Consider the following 22,370-nt stretch of genomic DNA (forward strand, 5'->3'; position numbering starts at 1 on the left):
CACTTTTACCGTAACAAAGAAGCCCCTATTTACATCTCTGAGCCCGGACACAAACCGCAGCTGTATGCTCCACCAGGCTCAGGGCAGAAATCATTCATGCAGTTACATAGCTATATATCTCTACAAGCATGCAGACACCTACTAAACACTAGATAACCATGTTTATCTTTCCTAGTCTCCTTCACAATACGCAGCTGTTCTCTCATCTCTTGTTAGGTCAAATATTCTCCAGTTTCCTCTCCTGTATATCTCTTCAGACATTCTCTATCCTCCCCTTTTTCGCTTGTTAATTGTGATGAGGCAAAGGGGGTGTGTAGCTGGGTGACCATGACCTGCTTTATGTTACAATCAACTAAACACTGAATACAGGAAAAAAAAGCATGGGAGACATAAGGCAAACATCAATAAGGTGGTTAAAGATAATTATAATAAATCCTGTAATACTTTTGAGTCATGGCCCAAAGTTTCCCAGCCGTGAGAAGAGACCAAAGGCATCCCGCCCCTGGCTCTGTTGCAGATCTTTGTTTTAAGGCTTTTTGAGTTTTGTATACTTTTGTAAATTAATTCACAGTGGTCACTCAGATTCACGTAACACATCCTATCAAAGTCTTCACACTTGTGTCCCTGTGCTAATAATAAAAATCAATAGCAACTCGGTTCTGTAGCAACATATGATGGACAGAATCAACATCTGTTAATAAGCCAGAAAAAAAAATATTATTTGTAGTATTACTTTGTTTAGCAAGCTAGCAGCCTAATTTACAAAGCAAGTTAAGAGCGTGTACTATTCTTACAGAAGAGATTAGAGAAACAAAAATCTGTTATACTGCATTCCAGAACTCAGCCTGAGAATTACAGTCTGCTGTGAGTTCTGCATTACAATCATTTGACACATGTTGGGGTTGCGATTGTGAAAGTTGCCCATTTACAATTTTCATTGGCATTATCACAGCTAGTTGTTTTAAAAGCAACCCTTGAGCTTCCTGATGTTCGACTTGTTGCAAAATATTCTGAAGCCAATCAATCAAGTTAGTATTACAGTTAGTGACTCTCTAGGACCCTGCAAGACTGTGGCAAGACTCCCGCATCCTGACTGCCTTAATAGCCATCTCATTCATTTGCAAACAGTTGTCCCTGGGATACCTTGCCTGAGTCACAGAATCGGCACAATTAATTGCTCCAGCTAACTGCTCATAGTTAACAGCAATTCCCCGATTAAGGTTTTCAGTCAAGGCCACTACACGTAGCTCACAAAAATCAAATAACCACATCATATACTGTATCAGTTAGTACCATACAAAGCAATGACTTCCAATCATGCAGTGTGAGTGTATAAGGCTCTGCCATCACTTCAAGAAGGGACATAGCAAATGTATTATGACTCCTCCCTTCCCGCACTGCTTTGCTTAACCCTTTAACAGCCTCGTATTGCACAGGCTGCCACTCTGCAGGTTGATTTGTCTGACAAAATACTGAACATGCCATAGCGACTCCCAAAACCCATCACTGAAGTGTTTCCCACTTGCATTCCTGTCACCAATCCCTCAGACTCCCTTTCACCCTCCCCAGAAATACAATCAATGCATCAGGAGAGACGAGGGGGAGGGGGAAAGGTCTAGCTCCTTTTCCAGATCTATAGGACCTGGATCAAAAGGTTTATCAGTGTCAATGGAATCATTGTCCAAGTTGTCCTGTTCCCATGCTTGGTCCTGTGTTGTGAGGGTCGCTGCAATCAGTGACAGAAGCTTTGGGGGCAGAGGAGGTGTGGACAGAATCGCCATCACTGACGGTGTCTTGAGAAGAGTCGCGCTGTCGGTGGAATTTACAGCTTCCTCTGGTTTAGCACCGTTAGTAGAATTAGTCCACACTTCGCAAAGAGTAGTCAGAATTTGCCACCAAGATGCTAAATGCATTCCCGACACGGAGTTCCCCTCCGCGGCAGCATCATACAATTGGCTGTTCTATGTACACACTTTCATTCTTTCAAAGTCTCTAAAGTTTCTTGGCTGCTCACCTGTCTCGATGAATACAGGTGTTATCCTCGGGGTTTAGGTTGTCCGCCTGGTCCAGACAGCCAGACGATCGTTCAGCCAAGCCGTCTCCTCCGGAACACAGCCCTCTTCCACGAGCTGTCTTTTTTCCGTCGTTATTCTTCCAAGGCTTCGGAACACCACCATAGGGGTCACCATTTGAGGAGACTGAGGCACGGACTCCCTGATCTGACTAGAAGACCCTTCATGAGTCCATATACGTCTCTTTCTGGGGACGAAGCCTGATTCCCCATTACGGATTTCCCACAGCTCACCTCTCAACTCCGGAGGGATTTCTGGCCGGCTCCTGCTTCCTTTCATCAGATCATTCAAAGTTCTGTGGGATTCGCTGCATGTCGCTCAGATAGGCGATTCGAGAGCCCTTCACGTCAGATCCTTAAACGCATCACGTCGGGGTCACCAATTTGCGGCGAATGAAGAGACGGGACGCAGCTTGATGCAAGCAAATGTCAATTTATTGTACAGAAGCACGAGGTTTTATACACTTTCAGAAGCTGCGCGTTTTAAACAGATTGCTTCTTGAAGCTAAGCCTTGCATACTAGGCAATCCCTGATTGGTGGTTAACTACCATCAATTAACAACAAGGTGTTACCTTTCCTTGGCGCCATCCGTCTCCCACCCCCCTGTGCTCTGCAAACATGCCTCATCATGTTAATTGTTGTCTAGACAAGCTCGAGCACATTCCCCTCAGCTAACTGATTGCCATGCATGGTCCTAGTTTCCAGCCTGCTCCTGCATCCTACGAGTATGTCCCCCCGGGCCTGGAAGGCTAAATGATCTCTAGTTATCTTGAGCTTTCAGAAAAACGACAAAAATAAATAAATATGCAGAAAGATAATATCTGAAATAGCCTTTAATCCCCATGACTGACCTACAATTTTTTCACAAAGTAATGACTGTCAAGTGTTCAATGTTTCCACAAAGCCTTACATTGTGATGGCAATTCTTCTGCACTGCCTATTCAATGAAGTACCTAAGGTTATGCTTATGCTCAAAAAAATGCTGCCATGCCTTTAGCTTCAAGAGTCTTGAGCACCTATGAAATTGTAAGTCATGTTTAAATGCTTTGTGGAATAGGAAGGTTGTTTACTCTGTCTGGAATATTTTGCAGAATCAGATCACAGTGAATAATGCTATTTAACCCAGCTCTGATTTGAAGCCTTCTCTAAGATGGACTGTGACAAATATTGACCCACAGAGCACAGGGAATGGCTATGTAGCATCTCTGTGCACAGGTAGATGAAGATGACGTGCAGAATTAGACTCTATAACTCGAAAGTTATAAAGTAGGTATGTTTATTGCGTGCAGATGCACGGGGGATCGCTCCTCCACAAGCGTGCATACCCGAAGTGACGAACCATCCTACATTTATACAATGAAACAAATGAATATTCAATTAACGCCTATACATATTTGTTACCTAAACCCCGCTTCATATGTTAATTAGCTTATCAGTCCGTTTCCTGGAATGCGGTGGTCTTGCAGGTTTGTAGGTGATTCATGTTCTTGTGACCATCCGATCTTCTCCAGCAAGAAGCCTTAGCACTCCCTCCCTCTAGATAGCATTTGAATGTCTCTCATCTTTTCTCATTCTCTTTTAAATAGCCCCTTTGTTAGAGAAAGAAGGGTAGGCGTCTCCCCTTTGTTAGAGGAAGAGGGGAGGAAGAGGGGCAGGCATCTCCTCAAAAGTCTCCTCAAAAACTGTAGTTGTCTCCTCAGAGCTGTGTGCCTATGTGACCAGACACCGCACCCATGACTAGTCACCATACCCACATTCCTGAGTAGACATATACAATCACAGTCGGTGTTCCATCGTCCCCATTTCACACTATTTCTCCATATCAATCCCCCCTTTTCTATCAAACTAAGTAAATTCTTTTACTTAAGCAGTCTTCCCGAATGATATAAAGCATCATACATAAGTGTTACCCTTTTAAACATTCTCCAAACCCACAAATATAACATAATGGTTATTCCTGTTGCAGAAGGTGACCAGCCAAAGAGAGTATATCACCAATTATGGTTTCCATCCTGTTCTACCTTTTTTAAAACTTTCTTGATCCCCTCTACATCATGATGGATCATAAGAAGAGTTTCGTGTCCCTTTTCTTTGGTTTCTTCCAGTATACGTTGTAAATCTGCATGTTTTAATAGATCTTTTATACTATTTATATTTAGTCCTATGGGGGTAGGAATTATCACCTGTGATAGGGTAAAGTTAGATGTAAAATTACAGATACAGTAATTTGAATATTGTGCAGTCTCCTTTACCTCCCCATCTACAGTTATTGTGTTACACTTAGTTCTCAAACACGCACATCCCTTCCCTGCATATATAATTACTGTTTTCAAGTTTGCATTTGGTCTGGCCTCGAAATGACATATTTTCTGATCTGTATCTAAACAAGTATCCTGGGCCATTATAGTATTGCTTTCACAGAGGAAGCCCTGCTGTTCTCGCATAATACAAGATTCTAAATCTACTGTTTGCCACTTGTCGCCTATCTTTCTGGCCCATGTTCTATGTTCAAAAGGGTATAGGAGCACCCCATTATGGTTAATTCCAAGGGCTACAATGGGGTGTATGGTAATTATTACTGCATTATGTATGGTTAATACAAAAGCTGTGATTGTGTGTGTGTTGGGGTCGTAGGTAAAGTTCACTCTGGGTTAAACAACATTTGTTGCTGACCTGTATTTCTGATTACATATGGTCCAATTGTATAAATTTTTGGATTTGGTTTAGTTAACTTAAGATCAAGCGTTAATGGCGTTGTTGTAACTGTGAGGGTGGTAGGAACAGTGGTTAGCATGATTGTTATTTTGATCTTATAAGTCAGAGCTGTTCTTGGGGATTCCTTTCCTAGGCATACTACAAAGATGGGCTTGGTTAAGGTAAAATTGTGCCAACATTCCCGTGAATTAAAGCACATGGCTGTATTTAGAAGGGTAAATTCCTTATCTACCTTTCTGACATTAATCAGGGTGTCTCCTGAAATCTTGGTGTTATCTTTTTCATTATATGTTTGACACCCTACTTTTATCCTATCTCCTAATTTTCCCCATAATCGGTCGACTTTGTGTACATCCTCCTGATCCCATTGATTCCTTTGGTACACCTCATTTTCAGAAAAAAACACCATAGCTAGTTTCGTCTTTGAGTCCACCTTTCCCATTATTCCAGTGTGGTTTTTTTGGGCATGATTCCAAGGCCAGTTATCAGGCTCTTGGTTGTAGGCAAGAGAGAGGGTACAAAAAACCACAAATGGTTTAAACCCACTATTGATCATTTTAAGAATCTAAACGTTCCTCATATATACATATAAAATCTGTTTTGATCAAAATATCTTTGTTTGAGTTGGGGCTTACTGATAACAAGTTGGGCAAGACTGGCCACTGGCTCAGTCCCAGACTCTTTTGTTCTATATTGTTTGTTGTGGTGCCCTTCCCATATGGTGGATCCACAACCGCTCAGGTTCACTTACTTGCCACCCACATTGTTCCCATTTGTCCGAGTAAATTTAAGTTTCAGTTCTTTTTTATCTGGGGTTACTTTCCATGAAGTTGCAGGGGCTTTCTTGATCAGGGTATGGTGAATCCAAGAATTCTGTCCCTTAACCTTGATTGCAGTGTAGGTGGTGAGTAGGACTTGAAAAGGTCCGGTCCACTGTGGTTCCAGGGTTTTATCTGCAAAACACTTAACGTATACATAGTCCCCTGGTCGTATATCGTGAACAGGTCCATCCAGACCCCTACTGCGTGTTCCCATCACATGCTTCTCAATTCTTATTGTTTGTTTAGTGCCACCATATAGGAAGTCATTGTTTCTTCACCAATCTGTGAAGACGTCCCCTTTTGTACCCCATAGGGTCGTCCATATAATGGGCTAAGCCCCTCTTTTGCTCTTTGTCTAGTTCGAATTCGTGTAAGAGCTAATGGCAAAGACTGGGGCCAAGTTAGATTTGTTTCTTGACCTAGCTTGACAATCTGTTGTTTGATTAGATGATTCATCTTTTCCACCTGGCCACTCGATTGTGGTCGGTATGGGGTATGTAATTGCCAATCTATTCCTATATGGTGGCTGATCTGTTGCACTATTCTGGACACAAAATGTGGTCCTCTATCCGAGGACATTACCGCTGGGACTCCAAACCTAGGTATTATCTCTTGGAGCAGTATTTTGGTCACTTCCCGGGCTTTAGCAGTTCTGCACGGGAAGGCTTCTGGCCAACCTGAAAAGGTATCTGTTAGTACCAATAAATATCGATACCTTCCTTTTCAAGGAAGTTCCGAGAAATTGGATCTGCCAATGTTGCTCTGGAACATTTCCTCTACTAATGTTCCCTAGTTTTATTTTATTTGCTTTATTGGGATTATTGCATAAACACATTTCACATTGCTGAGTCACCTGTTTTATTACAGTATACAAGTTTTGCCCTATCAATTTCTGATTTAGACTTTTATATAAAGCATCAGCTCCCCAATGCGTCTTATTAATAATAGGGCTGTGGTCCATATTAAATTGGATGGTACCACTATATGACCATCCCTTAAATAAGTCCACTTACTTAATTTTATTTTATCATTCATGTCCTGAATTACCTTGAAGTTTTCTTTAGAATAGTTTGGCTCCTGATCTGTACTTACAGTTTGGATTTTATCATCTGGTATTAAGGATAATTCCTCCTTTCCTACCTCCTCTGTTACTCGTCTGGCCTCATGGTCGGCCAGGCGGTTTCCAATTTCCAAATCAGTGCCTCAGAGCGGGCCATTCCTCACATCAAGGTCTGGCATGGCATATGTTCCCACCGCTCAACACCTGCTGGGTTGCAGCCAACAGCTGAGCTCAAGATTCTTCTTGGTGGCAAACACAGAGGCCAACCCAGTCTTGCCCTTGACTATGGTAAGAGGCACCTGACCAACCTTATTCCTTGTACTTCGTTGTCAATGCAGAATTTCATCTGCACATCCCATAACAGGTCACTGTCATGGCAAAACACACAGATTTACATTAGTAGAACTACTACAGAGTGTATTTTATTTCAGGTTTTCTGCCAATATCCCCACAGCCTTGCTGACCAAGGGATATTGTTTTTATCTGAACTGGGCAAGCCTCCCCCTTATCATTTTTACTGTAACAGGTAAAGCATTTTTCACCTTTTATTTTCGGATACACCTGGTTAAAAATTTCTTTTACTCCAGGGAGGTCCTCTTTTCTGTTGAATTAAAGATAAGCTTAATATTTCAATTACTTGATCATTTTTAACTTTTAGTTTCATTTCTCCTTCTTTAAACGTCTAGATATTCTAATAAATCTCATCCCAACAAAGATTTCGGTGAATTTGGCATTCTTATTTGTTTTCTTAGTTTATACTTTAAAGGTTTCAGGATGTTTTCCTGGTGGCCAGCAGCTCCCACAACTGTAACAAATTATTATATTTTTTTTACTGAAGTTTAACAAATAAGTTGGTTTCCTATTCACTAAAATTCCACCTCATTACTGGAAATGAAATCTGGTATTTACATGATGGCTTTGAAAGGTGGTAGGCCACATGTATTGCTGCTGTAATCCCACTGGTGTCACCACAGACTGTGAAGTTCCTCTGGGGAGAGCAACCTTGGATGTTACACCTGCAGTTAATAAACCTCAGCACATCTCAGCACCTCTTCTCTGATCAAAGGCAGTGGTTCATGGTAAACCAGACAGAACAGCTGGCTTGAGGCTTTTGTGGCTGTTCTTAGGAACCAGGCTCCCTGGCAAGGTTAGCTCCATTATCTAGCTAGCGTAATTCTTACTCTGTTCCTCAATTTACACCTACAACAGATTTGACCCAGAGCTGTAAAAATTTAGCTTGAACAGCTTTTGCTCTAGTTACTTAGTGCAATCATAATTATTTATAGTGGTTTTAAATTCAGAGTGTTAGAAGCATAAGTGATTACATTTGCTTGGATGTGTCTGCAGATAAGGTTTGTAACACAATTGTAATGAGCTTTGACGGAGAGAGTCTTAGCTAATTCTGCTCTATTGAAAGGCAGTAATTCAGTGCAGAAACAAAGGCGTCAGCTGGGAAAGATGTAATCTGAACTGTAAATGTAAAAAGGATTGACTTATAAGAATAAAGTCAGATGGATAGACTGCAGTTTGGGTTACAAGAGCATAAACTTCATGTAACTATTTCTGCATTGGTGGAGCTTGAAGCAGAGCTCCTCGTGGTTCAGCTGGACACTAGATCCCATTCAATCCCAGGGCATGATTCTTACCACTTGCAGAGTGTAATACTTATTACAGAGCTGCTCTAAAGATACTACAATTAAAACCAAGTTACTCAAGGTACTGAGGTCACAGATTTCAAACTGGTGCAGTATTGCAGTAGCTAGCAGGGCAATGCAGTTTATGCGGACTGACCCAGTAGAATTAGGATTAGATGCCTGCCCTTTGCAGTGGGACAGCCCAGAGCTATGATCCCAGGCATTATTACATCTGGCAAAGAAAATGAAGTACCACCAGCACTCAGAATAATAAAACACACTAACTTCGTGAAAACTGCCAAGGACAGGGGGTCCACTCAACCAGGATATAAGGCCTTATATTTTGCTATAGGCAGGCAGGTATGGCACCAACATTTTTTTTTTTCCAAAGTCAGAATGAGGAAAACCTATTTAATCAGAAGTCAGCCAGAGCAGGCTGAGCTCCCTTCTGTTGCAGTGGTTAGACCTCCATGGCTCCAACCATATTTTCCTCTTCAGATGACACTTTTAAAGTAAAGCCTACCTATATGAAGAAGTCCATCCTATCAGCTGACAGGCTTTATCAGGCTTGAAAATATTTTCCAGACTGATAAAGACCTATTCTTAGGTAACGCAAGGTAAGTGGGAGAAAGATTAAAACTGGGCATGCGTGTTCAACATGGTAGCAACGTCATCCACATGGAATGCAAATCCAAACTGAAAGCAATAGATTGGGACTTGAATTCTGTTCCCCATGATCCCCATGCATTTGGGTTTTGCAGAAATAATTAAGAAGTTAACCTTCTATCCACCAGTCATTTTAATAATAACATGAAAGGTCTCTCTATTCATATCTTGTCTGACCAGTAAGTTCCTTCAACTTATGCTGTTTTTCTAGACTGGCCAATGCTTTCAGACAAACTACGTTCAAAGCCAAGTGCAGAACTCAACTCTACCTCAATAATTTCTTCACCTAATTACCTATAGAGAAATGGCCACAGACACAGCTCAGCAAATCAAGCAATTTCCCTCCTGTGGGAAAGAAGAAGAAAAAAATTATAGCTGTCCTGTCTAATCTGAAATATTTGAGACATACTGAATTACTGCACTGATGAGACCTATGATTTCCACAAGAAAATGAGACATGTAGGCTCCCTCTGGGAAGGTGTTTGACTTTAACAGAAACATGCATGTTCCCCCAGGCTGGGATGCAACTGGCAATGTACCATCGATCTGTAAACCGACTGATTTCTTATCCTGCTTGCCATGCACAGTGTTATCACTGAAGAAGCTGTTCCACATTTAGAGCAAGAAGCCACTGCAGACCAGCTCTGGTGGGGGGTCGTGAGTGTGTCTGATATCCTAGGTGCCATATATAGGGAAAGGAGAGAATATTAATGCCTTTCAGAAACTTCCAGCTGCTTATGCTATGCTCATTTCAACATTTTTGTGGGGTCCATCAGTCCTATGCCATCTCCCAGCCATGAAGAGCAATCAGAGGAAGGACTGTTCCATCCCAGATTGTCTCCTCTATCCCCTCTTTATTCTCTCTAGCCTCCAAATGGAGGAAGAATCAAAATTTTCATTCCTCAGTCCAAACAGTAAAGCCTAAGCTGATGCCCAGGTGAATTGTCAGGGACAGTCTGGCAACCTTCCACATTAAGAAGACACAAAGAACAGCTGATTAAAACATACAGGAGAACCTGAAGTATTGCATAATGACACATGCCTCACACCTGGGCTGGTCCCCTGATGTTTTAGGCTCGTCTGTAGAAGTCTGCACTCACAGACCCACCTCAGTTATTCACCAACATCCTTAGTTACCTCCTTTCCTCCTCCAGCAGTGTAACCCTGATCAGTCTTTAATGCTGAATCACTGGACAGTCTGTCCTGGGATTCTGGATGAAATTATTAAAAAAAGGTCAACAAATGGAACCAAAAAATAAAATAAGAAGGAAGCCTCCTTAAAAGTATACAGCCAAACCATAGTACTGTTAGATATATTTTACAGATATGTTCATAACCCTTGGTGTAGAGCACAGAACTGGGATACAGCAGTTCCTTCCTGACTACTATTCCACCATTTAACGCCAGTCAACATATTCTATGTCTCTCTCTATCAGATTCCTCATCAAAAGGAAAATCAAAACCCTAAACCAAGACAGATCATAAATCTCAAATTCCATTATTGTAATTATTTATAAAATGCTTTAACATCTATTGACAAGGTTTTATCAGAGGCTGGTAGGTTATTAATGGTCCAGGTATAAACTCCATATTTTCATCAGAAAATCTACAGTGTGTCTGAGGTGGAAAGAGAACAATACACTAGAGGAGTGAATGAATGAATGAATGAATGATGAGAGAGACAAACAGTGGATGGATAAGCAGAAGGAACTGATTTTCATCACTGGAAGTACAGTGTTCCCTTTAAGCTCAGGCCAACAAAAATGGATGTGTATGGGTTAAAAAAAAGATCTAAAGCATGAAATGTAGGAAATTCTCTTCCAGCCCATTTGTTCAGGTGACAGATGACTTTGTAAATGTCACACAACTTTTTCCCTCCCATATGAAAAAAGAAAGAATCTGATCAATTCCTCCCTGCTCCCCCCGCTTCCCCAGGCAAGTTCTGCAACCAATGCAAAGCATAGCATAGCAGTGTCAAAGCCTGTTACATGCTGCTATCTCCTAATAATATTAAAATGAAAATGAAAGTAGCTCCCAATCAATCTTTAAATCAATCCTAATGTGATCAAATTGAATATCTCCCTCTTTCTTTTCTTCCTCCCCCCCTCCTTTCCCTGTCTCTCAGATGTTTACTACAGCATTTTATCTGCAGCAACAGATTCAATGGTCACATTGTTGGTTGGTGTCCAGTCTCTCAAGTTTGGCATAATTGTTCCATTCAAAGTGTTGCTGTGCCTATCTTTTTAATATGATTTTTTTTTCTCCCCCCTGAACTGGAGCTGCAGCAGGTTTTTCATATAATTGAACAGACTGTAAGGAGATAAGAATTTTTACAGTGACAGGGAAGGAAGTAACTTCTGCCTCTTACAGTCTAAGGATGGCTTGTATTTCCCATACCTTGTCATTGTATGGGCTACTCTCAGTGCTTATCAGAACTGTGGGTTCTGGATACTCCCTCCCTGGTTTTTGCTGCTGCTGTGAAATCACCAGGGTAAAAGTGTCCTTTGACACTCTTCATAATTGTCATCTGTACTTGACTTGTTCTGGAAAACTAAAAAAAACCCAAAACTAAAGGCATTTGAAAAAAGCTGAAAATGTGTATAAAATAGTCACCACATAGCTTGCTTTTTTTTTTTTCCCTCTCCCTCCCCCCCCCTTTATTTTAAAGTAAAGTAGTAACTGATTTTTTATGATCACACATTGTGAAATAGACTAAATTCTTTTTCAATACATCTGTCATTATTGCTTGGAAATACTGATGTTATGGTACCAAAATGAAAACTTCAAAATCCTGGCCAAGGGTTGGCTGATTATAAGAACATTCTTGCAACAAGAAGTTAGACGAGTTCTCTAGGAAGGAGGGGAAGAAGGAGTTGGTAGAGCTGGTTTTAATAATTAATATAGCTTACTTTGCACAGATGAAAAATATACTGAGCAATGGATCCCTAAATATCACATAAAATGAGCAATCAGCCCTTCACAAACTCCTTTCAGTGAAATTCCAGAGAGGTCATAGTTCATACCTATCATTATTAAATCGCTTTAACAAGCACCTGGGGAAACAAAAAACAAAACAAAAAACAACCCACCAGAAAATAATTACTGAGAGTATTTTCAGGTGACATAAATTTGGGTATAGCAGTATACATAGAGCAAAATAGATGACTGAGTTGGAGCTCTTTAGACTGCTTGGTAAGCTGGGTGTAAGCAAACAATTGGGACCAAATGTGCTATTACAAATCCAGGGAATAAAAAGAATTAAAGCTGACTGTAAAAACAGAAGGATAATGCAAGGAGGTAGTGACCCAGTTTTTAAACATGGCTATAATTGCTGCTCTTCCAGATTCCCTTTGTAAAATCTTCTTCACATCAGGGTTCAAACGTATTTTTTTCTTATGTGTCCCCATATGAATGCAGTATTTCACTTCATTTGACTTGGCAGAGGAAAAACACATGTGGAGATTTGATTAGTCTGTAAGTATCTATGTAAAGAACATTGTGGATAATGTTGTAGCAATGTTCAAAGGCTGGTTGTTAAAGCTACAGAAATACAAACTGAAAATAAAGCATAGATTTAAACAGTAAGATGATTAACCATGGGAACTATTTACCAAAGATGATGACAGATTTTCCATCTCTGGGTGTTCTTAAAATGGGTTTGCTATTCTATTCCTACTTCAAACATAGATTTTGGACTCGATGTAGGAATTAATATAAGGAACTCCCGGGGCTTGCTTTGTGGAAAGAGGTTTTCCTTTATCCAGAGAGTTAAAGAAATTACACTGTCAGCAATGCCTTGTTTGGCCCAAGATTTAACCAACTAGGAAAGTGACCATGAGGCATTCACCCACACATATTTTACACCAAGTCAAATTCAGCTAGCTCTGTGGACATAGTCCAGAGGAACAAGGGTGCGCTATTAATTGTCTATCTGCCTTTAAGGTAGCACCTCTTTTTCCCTGATACATTCAATCTTTTCAACTCAGTCCTGAATTTGGTGCTGCTTCAAGCTATTTATTATGATGTAGAAATAAATCCTCCGGTCTAATGACACAGCTGCTTTTGTCACAATAATCACCTGAGCACAACATGTTCCTGTTGTGAAGCTTGATAGGTTAATCGAGCTTCACAAAGCTTGCAACAGGGTTTGAGATGCTTGGATAAAAGTGATAAGTATTGGGTGAAATCACTGCTAATATTCTTTAAAACCTCTCAGGTATAGTGGCACCCAGTTAGACATGCTGAGAACATTAGCAGACTATTAGTTGAGATATACATCAGCACCTTTCTTTCCTCAACCTTATTTTCTATAAGAACAGATAATTATTTTTTTTTCCCCAAAGATTCAGCACTGAACCATTAGGGCTGGAATAGGGACCCTAGTGGGTGGCATATCTTGTGCTTGTGCTTCACAGCAAGAATGAATTCATTTCCCTTAAGCCATTATTGTTAGACTGATTATAAGTCCGCACTTGAAAGCTTCTAAGTGAAAGTGGTTCTGTGACCTCCCTTGGCAGTTTGTTCCATGGCTCTAGCTATCCTAATAGTTATAAAGTTTGTCTTAATCATTAACTTAAATTTCCCCTTTGTTGCAGCTTCATCCCATTACTTCTTGTTCTTACCTTGGTGACTAATTAGAATAATTGGCTCCTGACCTCCTTATGTATTTGGAAGAGAGATGGCTGTAGACTTGAAAATGTGGAACTATATCCTAATGCCCTGACAGCCTCAAGAAAATATACAGCCTTGGAACTTCTTTTTGACCTACAGTAAGGTTAAAAGCCATGTGTAAAAGTTAGAGCAGCATTCCATCTTTAAAGAAGCTTCCTTGTACTAGAGTTGTTGCACAGGTTGATGAAATTGTCCATATTAGCAGGCCAGAACGTTTTCCTGAACAGAATTTACCTGCCCACAATATTCAGTTACTCCTCAGGTCTTCCTTTGCTCAGCCACAAAGGTAATGAGACATTAGCTCAGAGCAGTACAGAGGTTTCCATCAGAGGAACTTGCCTGGAATTCCCTGCTGTAGTATGTGAATACTGCCACGTCTTAGCAGATCCATCCAAGAAGGCTGGGATTTGTCACCATCCCACTTTTACTATATATGATGTCTTACTAAGGTGGATCTTGGAAGGATGGTCAGAAGAGTCCATTTAGTTCCCACAGAGTTTATAATTTCTGTTCCATACAGACTGGCGTGTACTTAATGCCATTTTCCAATGCCACGAGATGAACTGAGCTCTCCCAGACACTCATGGCCCTGAGATCATTGAAATTTTGGTAATCTCTTAATGCAGAGCATTAGTATGTTCTCTACCCACAATCCTCCCATCCAGCAAATATGATGATTTTAGATGAAAAGCAGCTTCTTCCTTCCTCTTACTGGATTAGCACCCAATGGTTAGATCAGCCACTGGCGTTGTCTGAAGTTGCCTTGAAATGCTGTAGAAATTAGGTCGAGTTAATAGTACTTACAATAATATTAATTAAAAAATTAACATTATCAACAAATATATTTTTTAGAAATCAATAAAATTACTTTGTAGCTAATGCACACTTTTGGTTTCCATTACACTCTGTGGCAAAGAGTTACACAAGGTTGGTATATTAATTATGTTTGTGTGTGTGTATATTTATATATATATATATATTTACTCCAGTGCCTAATAATTTCATTGTTTGCTATGTGGTTCTTTTATTAAGAGGAAGAATAATAATTTTCTTTATACCCCTCCGTAGCAGTTCTATTTTAAAGATCTCTGCTGCTTCTCCCTTATCCGTGGAGATCTAATATTATTGCACTTGGCTGTACTTCTCTGCCACATTGACATTGTTGGTGTCAGTGAAATCTGTAACTCATCGATTTCAGGAGGAGTATATGGGAGCAGACCTTTCTTGATAAATGAATCCAATGAAAGACCATTCCTTGATAAATGGATTTTTCCTCTAAATGGTGAAGGAAAAGAATTTGGTGCATTGAACAGCACACTCAAATTCAGTGGATAAACTCACAAAAGATGTGTAAAGAAATTGAACAAGCTTTCCTTAACTTCTCCTCCATTAACATGATACTTCCCTGGGATAGCACAGCAATGGCATATTGAAGTCTTGGCCCTAAATTAGGTAGGTAGATAAGTAAATTTTACCAGTGGGAACAGATTTCATGTCCCGCTTGACAGTTGTGACAGAAGGTAACTTCTGAGTTACAGCAGCTTATCATTCATGCCATGTCACAAAATATTAACACCCTTGAGTATGATTAAGTAAGTGACACATCATAATAACTTATCATATATCTTGAAGTAAGTCAGAAGTCAGTGCTGGCCTCATTTGATGATCTTGGCTCCCTCTAAATGTGAAAAAAATTATACTTTGTTTGCAAGCTAAGAACCAATGTGTCACTAAGACATCCAATGAAAGTAATTAAATTGAAATGGAAATAGTCCTATCAACGACAAGGAAGAACTAGACATCAACATAATTCTTATTTGTGCAGCACACATTGCTTTGAAATGTAATGATAGCTTTTGCATACAGGTCATATAACTTGAGCATGGAAGACGGTAACATAGAGTCAAAAGGTGTACATTACCGTTGGCTGATGGTCATTGCCTTATCATGAGAAGGAGGTTACCAAACCGATGTGTGATTATGCAGATATGTTTGCTGTGATTTGAAATAGATCTAGCAAGAGATAGAATCTTTTTTTCTTGTTTTTTTATTCAAAATATTGTTTATCTTTATTAAGATGCATTTAATGAATTAAAAAAACCTTTATGTCAAAAATATTTTTTTCTAAAATATTAAAGTTCTGAAAATGTTACTTACAAGTTCAATACTCATAAAAAGAACACTAGCTCTTTTTTTGTCAAAATAATGATTGTTGTTTGCCAAAAGCCCAGCTATTTTTACCTGTTCAGTTCCTGATCATTCAAAAAGACTGCAGGTTTATGGATTTTTTCCATAACATACTGCAGACAACAATTCTGAAGAAGATGTTTGATCAAAAGTGTAATAAAATATCTATTTTTCAAAATCAGTCATACTGAAATGCAGACTTTCCCAGTAAGCTTTTATCTCTATTCATTTGAAACCTTCAAAAGGAGGTATCAAACAGTCTTAAGAGTGCATTTTTTATCATTTACATTTGTTACATTGCAATTCCATATTTCATTATTCTATGCAGCTTGTATCAGGTGTCCTGAGATTCTTTCTCTTTGTATTATAGAGTGTCTTGATCACAGTTCATCTAAGGTAGAGGATCACTTAGCTTTTCTTCACAGGACTGCAGCTGAGATCCACATCTCCCAGGATACCATCTGTGATACAAGGTAAGTGACTCCCAGGAGGATGTCACACAAATTTACACCAATTAGTATGTTCAGGCACCAGAAATATATGTTAACTTGTGAAGGGAAGTGAAAAGGAAAAAAAAAAAAGAAGAAAAAAAGGCAAAATAACCCCTCTTCATTAATGTCCTCTTTGAATTACCCCGCAGGACTATGAAGATGTAATGAAGAACCACGACCATCGAAGAGACAGTACTGCTGTCTCTGAGTGTCTCTGATGCCACTCAGGCATATTTCCATAAGCTAGGTTCAAGGTCCATACATTTAGGTGAAGTGCAGTGTATTCATCTATCTCCAAACCCTCTCAAGATTTTTAAATGTATAGTCTCTGTTTTACAGTTTAATAGCATGATGCATTTTAAGCTGAAGATTAGGTAGAGCCAGTCAAAGGTTGCATAGGCAGAGACAGCCACACGTGGAGAGCACTCCAGGAGGAATTTCTATCATCCCGAAGTAGGGAAGAAGAAATTTCATGCCATGTTCCACTGCTTGATATGTCCCTAGTGCCAATCTAAAGTGGGTAAGGTTGTAAAAGTTCAAGACAAAAAGTGTTACAACCCAAGCCGTACAAAAATAATGGACATTTTTTAGCTTTGCACACCTATTTTCGCTCAGAGTCCTCTGTTATCATATTTGGTCTCCACATTAACCACTCAAATGTTACTAGTAATATACTGTGATATGGATTAGAGATGTCCTCTCTGAATACTGCAGAAAAGGAGGAGAAAGAAAAAGTCTGTCAGCAGAATATCAGATCATACCTATTGTTCCAAAGTGTAATGGTCATTGCTGGTTCTATAAAGCAGACTTACCTAAAATGCACCTGTGGTACACGTACCCTCCTAGGCCATTTTCATACTGCTTCTAGAAGGAAGCAAAGTATTTGCTTTGATGTATTTGATAAGAAGAAACTCAAAACAGAGAGGATAAGTGGCATAGTCATGGCCATACAGAAGATATGTGGCAAAGCAGGAACTTGAATGAGGATCTCACCATTACAGCATTGCTAATCTACCAACATTTACTTCCTAAAATAGCGGACAGACAGGTATCAGCCAAGTAAACTAGAGACACAATGTATTAAGAGGAGTCTGAATGGGCTCAAGCTGAGGAAATCTGTTACTTCAACTGCTTAAAGCAGATGGATAAGTATAGGTAAGATCTTCATATTAATTACTAACCCCTTTCAACTTTTTATTTTATCAGCAGAATGGAGGAAAAGGAATAAAAACCCACAACCAAACACAAAATCAAAAGAAGAAAAATATATGTCTGTATTAGGAGTAAAAAAAAAGATTTTTTTTTCCCCAGAAAAGCTGTAACAAGTCTTCATCAACTATAAACTAAGAAAGACAGGGGCAAGAACATTTGGCAGGTTGTTTTTTTTTTTTTTGTTTTTGGTTTTTTTTTTTTTGTTTTTTTTGTTTTTGTTTTTGGGGGGGTTTTTTGTGTGGTTGGTTTGGGGTTTTCTTAGGGTTTTAGTTTGGCTGGTTTTTTTCATCTTCCCTTCGTTCTTCTTTTGCTCTTTTTTCTCCTGTGCCCTTCCTCAACCAGCAGCAGTTCTGCTGCAGTGATTGCACACCTGATGTGCAGTGTTGGCTCATGGTCAGGCAATCTTGACAACTACTCTCTGCAGGTCTTTTGGGCAGGGGGAAGGAAGAAGGGAAGGGAGCTGTCTAGGCTCTGTGTGTGTATAGGACATTGTGCTTCAGTGGCCTTTTGCTTCTGAGTGTATAATGTCCAGCTGGAACCATTAAAATCCTATGTGGAAAGTTATTGCTGTAGATCCTCTCTCTGGCTTTATGTACTGGTCAGACTGGGGTGAGCCAGCAAAAACTGAAAAAGCAGGAATGAATGGATTTGACAGACAGCAGCTTGTGACAACAGAAATCCAATGGCCTAATGGAATTGCTCTAGATCTTGTAAAAAGCCGTCTGTACTGGCTTGATTCTAAACTACATATGCTGTCAAGCGTTGACTTCAATGGCCAGGACCGTAGAATTGTGCTGAAGTCTCATATGCTCCTTCCTCATCCTCTTGTTCTAACAATATTTGAGGACCGTGTGTACTGGATTGATGGAGAGAATGAGGCAGTCTACGGTGCCAACAAATTTACTGGATCTGAATTGGTTACTTTAGTAAACAACCTCAATGATGCACAGGACATCACTGTGTATCATGAACTTGTTCAGCCTTCAGGCAGGAACTGGTGTGAAGAGAACATGGCAAATGGAGGCTGTAGCTACCTGTGCCTGCCTGCTCCTCAGATAAATGAAAACCCTCCAAAGTACACCTGTGTATGTCCTGTTGGATACTTGTTGCAGGAGGATGGTCTGAGATGTGCAGGATTAAACATCACTGGTCCCTCCATCGCAACAGAAAGTCACCACCCAGTATTGAGATTTAATGACAGATATTAATATTACTCAAAGGGGAGGGGAATAAAAAATACCCAAGTCTTTCAAGATCTAGTGATAAGTTCTTTCTGCCTTCACCATAACTGCTTTCATTTCTGCTGAGGAGCTAGTTTGCTCTTTCTCAGTCCAAACCTCCCTTTTCTTCTCATTTCTTCTTTTTTTCCCCTTTCTTTCTTTTATTTTCCTTTTAGGTTCTCATTTTTTCTTTTTTATCTTCTACCTCTTTGTTCCTCTTCTCTGTGGACCCCTCTGCTGAGATCAGACTTCTTTTGTTTTTGTCATTTTCATTTTCACTTTCTAAAACTCATTATTTCTTTTGATGACCAGCATTCATCCTTCTAATAATTCAGATATAAAGAAAGACAGTATGTAAAGAGAATAGCTAATAACTTCTCCTGTTAATGTTTCAATCTGCAAGAGGAGCTGACATCCTCAAGAGGACATGGTAACAAGTTTTGGAGAAACTTGTGAGGGATTTGCCATGGAAATTAACAGAAGAGACCCTAGTCACAAAGAAAGAAAAGCAAATTCTTCCCTAGGCCGGTGACAGCTCCTTAACTCATGTGCGTTTTCTTCTCAGAGGCATGATAGAAAAAGCCTTCAGATGGGAAAAGGGGATGCAAGGACTGATGTTCAAGTATCAAGAAAATGGACCAGATCCTCATCTGGCATAAATCAACACAGACCCACAGGAATCAATGCAGCAATGCCAATTTGCACCAGATGAAGACCTGCCCCAATAAATCTATCATGCTCTGGATAAAGGGGTGAGTGAGGAGGGGGAATGTGCTATGAATTAGTGTCTGGTCAAACAGGCAGTGAAATAGAAACACATCTCTGTGTTGCAGAGGGCTAGCTGTGGAAAATGCTTCCTTTGAAAAGAAAGCATACCCCTGGGGACAACCTGTGCCCTTCGCTCCTGCTCCTGTGAGGGAGGCGATGGCCAATGTAGCACCGTGAGTGCTTGCCTGAAGGTTCACAGGAGACTGAGGCATTGATTCCACATTATGCAGAGGGGGCTATTAAGTAATGTAAAAGAAGCAACCCTACTGTAAGAGGTCTTCCTCACATGTATCCACTCTTTGCCCTGAAAACCCCAGCCAGAGAGTGTCCTGAGCTGGTGCTCAATGTGTGGTATCTCCTCTACCAGTCATACCTTTATTAACCTATAGCTCTCCAGTATTTGAACATTTTATGATGATTAAATGAAATACTGTATCTGTTTTCTCACATTTGGTGTCTCTTTACTGTTTAATAAAATGGTTTGGGACTTGCTTGTGGTTTTGAATTATGTGATGTTTAGAGTGTGACATCTCTGAGGTGTTCCTGAAAGCCAAATAAACAAGGATATTAACCACTTTCCCTCATTTCTTTTCACTGGTGCTTTCCAAATATTTGCTCTTCCTCACTTTCCATCCCCCATAGCACTACAGTTAAAAGGAAAGCAAGAAACAGAAAGAAAAAACTGAAAGAAAATAAACTGAAAGAAAGCACAGAGGCGGGTTTGGGGTTTTTTTTGGTTTTTTGTTTGTTTTTCCTGAGGAGGAATAGAAATCTCAAATAAAAATGTCATAGAAAACCCAAGCAACTCAAGTTGAAGGTGGCATGAATAGGAAGTTTTGCTCAGTACTCAGTGTTCTAGGTTGACATTTGCTTACTGAGAGCAAATGCTAATGGCTTTAAAGAAGACTATGAGTAACTCTCAGATATTGTCAACGGTGCCATGCAATACTGGAACTCTCCTTGACAATTTGCTGAGAAGCTTTTTGAGACTTTTTGTCTTTTTTTTTCTTTGTTTCTAACACAGTTTATATTTCAGTATAGCAAAAGGAATACAGTGCATATTAGCCATAACTAAACACCAACTGGTGGTCAGAAATGAATACAGAGACAATTACTTTCTCAGTGACAAAAGGGAGCACAAAAAAGATAGGAAAAGAAACTAACAGATCTAAGGGCAGAAGAATGAAAAGTCATCATCTACATAAAATGGCAAAATTACCTTCGGACTCCAAATGAAAAGATCCTGTTTCTCTTCATCTCTGGAAAACTTATTTGGAGAAGTAAATAGGTAATACTTCCATTTGTTTTACTGATAAAGCTTGAAAAATTAGCAAGGTTCAAAAATGAACAGAATCAAACCATCAAAGCAGGGAAATGTTGTCACAATCAGACCAGCACATCAAACAAGCACAGACAACTATGTTTAGCAGGTCATGAGGATTTTTAACAATCTAATTAAGAAAACAACAAAGGATAGTAAGGAATTGACCTTGGTGGCCAAGAAGGTCCTCTTCTATTTTATGTCTTTAATGAATGAAAAGCTGGTTTTCTTGAAGCAGTTTGGGGTAAATCATTTAATGTCCATAGTTAACAGGCAAACTCAGACAGACCTACCTGGGACGAAAATTTTACCACTGAAGTACTGACACTTGGTTTTCCTTCAGAGCCACCTCAGGGTCTGAAAGAGCCCAACCTGTCTACAGTAGGTCTCTGTAGGCTAGTGAACTACACTACAGACAGAAACCCACATATCCATCCTCTGCAAAGACTTCAAAAAGTTAGTTTCTCTCACCCGGACAATTCACAAAGATATGCATGGACAGGAACAGAGTGGGTCTGGATCTTCCTTGACTCCAGAGAGGAAAAGAAAAGTTATTTTTTCCCCTGCTTATTGACTTGGATGCATGCACAATCTTGAATTCCAAACACAGGAAGACTTGAGTCAGAGAAAATAACTGATAGTTCCTCTCTTTTGCCAGGGCATGGTTGTGTTCTTCCTCCCCTTTCTTCTGTCTTTGTTTCCTTTTTTTCATAGCTGTATTTTCAGACCTTTTCGGGCTCTCTGGCCTTTTTATATTACTGCTATTTCTGCATCTGCCCCTTCACCCTTTTCTTCCCGCCCCTACTCTGCACAGCTGCAAAAAAGTCCACTCTCCCTCCTTCCCCACCACTGCTATATTCTGATTCATACTGCTGTGAATTTTTCCACCCACATAGTCCAGATCACTGATTTATTTAATGTGTGACCTGTATTTTGGTGCAGTGGCTCCCATTGTTTCATCTGCTTCTAAACAAAGGACCATTTAATTGTTCCCTCATTTAGCCACAAAAGGAGGTGGCTGCTAGGCACACCCACTTCCCTGAGGTTTCCCTCACCATAATTAAGCTATTTTGTTATTTTCTTCAAATTTAAAATGCAAGAGAACAACAGGCTGAATCTATTTGTGTAGATAAGGCTCCATGGAGGGGATGAAATATCAAGCATTAAAAAGAGAGGAAGAAAGTGAGTGAAAGTGACTGAACATACTGAACAGAAACAAAAATGTAAAGATAAATGCATTTTTATGTTAGAAAAACGTTCTAAATGGTCCTCAAGGCAAGGTGCAGGACTATTCAGAAGAAGGCAGTTTTATCAAGGGGTTACAGTACATAAATATTGAAAATCTCCCTAACAGGTTAGCCTCATTGCTAGATGTCAGTGCATTCCTTTCAAGATCAAACTTGCAGCAAATTGACTGTGAAAGTGGAAAAAAAGAAGAAAGAGAAAGAAAGGAAGGAGAACTCCTTTACAGAAGGCCTTCAAACCCCTTTTTTTCTCCTCATTCAGCCATACTGCTTATAAATGCACTTAAA

At 39.8% G+C, this 22,370-nt stretch overlaps 1 protein-coding gene across 1 annotated transcript; it reads left to right on the plus strand.

The window, feature by feature from the left end:
* Positions 1-18,080: 18,080 nt before the first annotated feature.
* On the plus strand, positions 18,081-18,737 carry LOC121080415 (very low-density lipoprotein receptor-like). Its single transcript, XM_040578435.1, has one exon. It carries the CDS (start codon positions 18,081-18,083, stop codon positions 18,735-18,737), a length of 657 nt encoding a protein of 218 aa, XP_040434369.1.
* Positions 18,738-22,370: the final 3,633 nt, after the last annotated feature.

Source organism: Falco naumanni, chromosome W (assembly GCF_017639655.2).
Source record: "Falco naumanni isolate bFalNau1 chromosome W, bFalNau1.pat, whole genome shotgun sequence".
Classification (NCBI taxonomy): Eukaryota; Metazoa; Chordata; class Aves; order Falconiformes; family Falconidae; genus Falco; species Falco naumanni.